This window comes from Eimeria mitis, genomic scaffold (assembly GCF_000499745.2).
Source record: "Eimeria mitis Houghton genomic scaffold, Emh_scaff328, whole genome shotgun sequence".
NCBI lineage: Eukaryota > Apicomplexa > Conoidasida > Eucoccidiorida > Eimeriidae > Eimeria > Eimeria mitis.
This window is the reverse complement of record NW_013571619.1, coordinates 18509-22214: the sequence shown is the minus strand read 5'-3', so window position 1 is coordinate 22214 and position 3706 is coordinate 18509. Positions and strand designations below refer to the sequence as shown.

General features: G+C 53.9%; 1 protein-coding gene across 1 annotated transcript; it reads left to right on the top strand.

Moving 5' to 3' along the window:
* Positions 1–330: 330 nt before the first annotated feature.
* EMH_0008090 (serine palmitoyltransferase, putative) lies at positions 331–2621 on the top strand (the record flags this gene model as incomplete). Its single annotated transcript, XM_013498232.1, is given in 4 exon segments — positions 331–344; positions 606–623; positions 627–1266; positions 1524–2621. Coding segments are annotated over 4 exon segments (1770 nt in total).
* Between the last annotated feature and the right edge of the window lie 1085 nt (positions 2622–3706).

Genomic DNA, 3706 nt, shown 5'->3' with positions numbered 1-3706 from the left:
CCCTTGTAATCGCGCCGCAGCCGCCCAGCAGCCCTCGTACGCCGGTGGTACACAGCACCTGTAGCGATCTGTAGCTTGCTGTAGTTTGCGTAGAGGCGGCAACTGGCGGAGAAGAACGATGATGGAGTAGAAACAGAATTAGGAACGGTAGTGGAGTGAGGTGCTCTCACTCTCGGGTTTAAGGGTGTAATAGCCCACAGACGTGCTCATGCTGAGAGAGAGGAGCCTGCGGGTGCAACGGCAACAACGGCCGCATGTCCCGCAGCAGCTGCGCCTTTCCTGTGCCTCTTGTACTTTTTCTTTTAGTTCTGTGAGTCGATTTGTGTTTCAATGACCGAGGCAGCGTGAGATATACACTCCACTGCCCTCTGCCTCTCCACCGCAGCAGCCTCCCCCGGGCTGACGGTGGGCGGGACTTGCTAAGGGGGTTCGGCGATCAACAGCAGCAGTAGCTTCTCTTCTTTATTTATTGCTTAGAAAAGCACACCTCATTCGCAGGAGAGGAAGAGGAGGCGGCTGCCGTCAGACACCGCGTAGGCCGCGCCCGGTTGACCCGGTCGGCTCCTCTCCGTCTTTCGTCCTCACACGCGTTCTGTCAGCTGCAGACATCCTTATATTGCGGCNGAATTCGTCGGGACGGAGCAGTGGCTAGGGTATGAGTCGCTGTTTGCGTCTGTGGATATTCTGCATTGTGCGTTGCTGCTAATTTTGCTTGTCGGGTTTCTCCTCGCTTCCTTCACGGAAGATGCCTCCAGCGACTCTCTGCGCGTTTCGTGGATCGCCACACAGCTGCTGCCGCGCCCGCGCTCCCGACCGGACTTGGGCGAAGTGGGCCTCACCGACGTGCAGCAGATGTTGAACAAACTGGCGGAGCAGAAGGCGGCGCAGCGGCTCAAGACGATCGCACAGCCGCTGATGGAGGCGGTAGAAGAGGGGCGGCTGTTTGAATTGGTGTCGGACTCCGTACGCAGGTTTCGTGACAACGTCGCCTTCTACGCACGCGTGCTGTACGTACGCCGCTTCGCCGAAGGCACGCGCCACCTCTTTTATATGGCTCAGAAGATTAAACTTGGCATCGAAGTGCGACCGGGGGAATCCGAGGTATCGACGTACGTAGAGGCAAAACAAGCGCTGCAAGAAGACAATAGATGGCCCTTCATGGTGGAAATATCGGACGTCAAAAGCGACCAAGTAACCTGTGCAGGAAACAAAAAGGCGTATCCCATGAGCTCCTATAGCTACCTCGACTTCATCAGAGAGCCTGAAGTGCGTTGTTCTCAGCAGAACTCTCCTTACACCTCAGCGTTCTCTACGGAGTTCAATAAAACACTGCACTATTTTTCTCCTGCACGACATATTTTGTTGCTGAAGAACCTTGGGTTCGAAAGAGAATGGCTCATTCGTATCTGTTGCTTTGATATGCTATCGTCGGCCACCCATTCTTTGCCTGATTTGCCTCTACCTGCCTATGTGTGTTGTTACACTTGTGCTGTTTTTGCCTCTCTGCTTTCTCTTCTATGCAGGTGCAGGAGGCTGCAATAGCTGCAGCTCGTCAGTGGTCGACGGGGTCTCACGGTGCACGGATGCTGGGAGGCAATTCAACGATTCTAAGGGACTTAGAGCGAGCAGTTGCGCGTTACTACGGGCGAGACGACGCGTTGTTGTGTGCAACAGGTTTCTTAGCAACGATGAGTGCCGTGGCGGCGGTATCCAAGAAAGGCGATTTAATTGTAGCAGATAGCAGGTCGCATGCATCGCTACGCACGGGTATGTGCATCAGCGGTGCGCGGTATCTCTTCTTTAAGCACAACAACTACGCCCACCTCAAGCGGCTGCTGCAGAAGGAAAGAAGCAAGGCCAGGAACTGCTGGATCGTCATTGAGAGCGTGTATTCTATGGAAGGCGACATAGCAGATCTGCCTGTTGTACGCTCTCTCGCCGATGCATTCAATGCAAAAATTATCTGCGATGAGGCGCACGGCTTGGGAATCCTGGGGGCGACAGGGAGAGGCCTCGAGGAGTATTTTAACATGCCGGGGTCTTGCGAGGTGTTGTGTGGCACTTTTTCAAAATCTATTGGAGGGGTAGGCGGTTTCATCACCTGCAAGAAACCCCTCGTTGACTTCATGGATTTCCACGCGCCTGGCTCGGTCTTCTCCGCTTCTCTGACGGCATACTCGGCAGGGGGTGCTCTTAAGGCATTTGAACTGATGACGGGCTCACAGCAGTGGCGCATACAAAAGGCGCAGGAGAACGCGCGGTATTTGCGGCGATTGATTGAGACTGGAGACGGTCATTGGCCTGAAGACTACCCCGAGGAGCTCAAGTACGAAGTAGAAGGCATGGCATGCACGACTGTCATTCCTGTTGTATTTCCGAACAGCCCCCAACGCATGTTCCGCATCACCACCTGTCTGCTAGACAAGGGGTTCTACTGCGCCGCCGCTGCCTTCCCTGCATGCCCCCTCATGCGCCCCAGAATCCGCATCACTGCGACTGCGGCATACACCAAAGAACTGATGCATGCATTCGTCAGGGCACTCGTTCAAACCACCGTCGAGATGCTCCCCGATGATCAACACAGCAAGAAGACGCAACGTATCCACGCAAAGGCGGAGTGAAGGCTTTAGTTGCAGCTGCTGCTGCTGCAGTTGCTGCTGCTGCAGGCCTCTTCTATATGAAGTTATTTACGTATATTTTAACGCGCAAGTATATACTTACGTGCAAAAATGATTAATTTACGATTTAGTGCGTTGTTTGTCCCTCCGGGAGCAGATGCTTTGAGCTCTCCTCTGTCAGCTGCGTGATACGCAGTCGGGTTGGGCGTGGTAGAGTGTAGCACCGGCAGGTTTGAGGTGTACATACACCGCAAACTTGTGTGATTAATAGACTTGGCTTCTGCTTCGTGAGACGGATGGGCAGGGTGGGGTTTTTGGCGTTGCACAGCGCCGGGACATCGCAGGGAAGCTGTTGTTTTATAAATTTATTGCTTGGGGTTGAAAAGGAGCTTCAAATAATGATGACGGAGGCGACAACATGCATCATCTCGTTGGCGTTGGGATGTATCTCGACCATGCAGGAACAGAACGCCAGCTTCCCTTCGCTGAGATTCCTCAACACTGACGAAGGCGGCCCCCCTGGGGCTCTTTCCCTGCACAGGCCTGCCTCCGGTATACTGATTTTTGTATTTGGACAGAGTTGAACAGATCATGAAGCTCTACGCCCAACAAAACGAAATTTCTCCAGCGGCCTTTCCAGCGCACCCGAAGGCTTCGTCGGCGTGTGTTGCTTGGGGTGGGATGGGGGGTCCACGGGGAAGGGAAAGCAGTAATTTAATTTCGTCTTTTTTGTTTAGACGGATCCTTTGGGCCGGGGCAGCGGCCAACGAACGCTTCCGACCTTACTGCCCAATTTATTTTATCTGAGGTGAAGGGAGGCCCCTCTGTGCGTCCTGCTTCTGAGCGGAGGGTCGGGTGTACAGACAGCCCGCATGCAGCGTCGTGTCTTCTTTTTTCTTTCGCGCGAAACGGCAGTCAGTATGTTGGTAGTGTTGTGCGGTGTTTTGTTTTGTCGAGCCCCGCAGCTGCTGGTCAGTCAGTGAGGCGTTAGGGGCAGAACGAACTTCTGAAGACTATTTACAACAAATGCCCTCGCCGTCTCNTCAGTCAGTGAGGCGTTAGGGGCAGAACGAACTTCTGAAGACTAT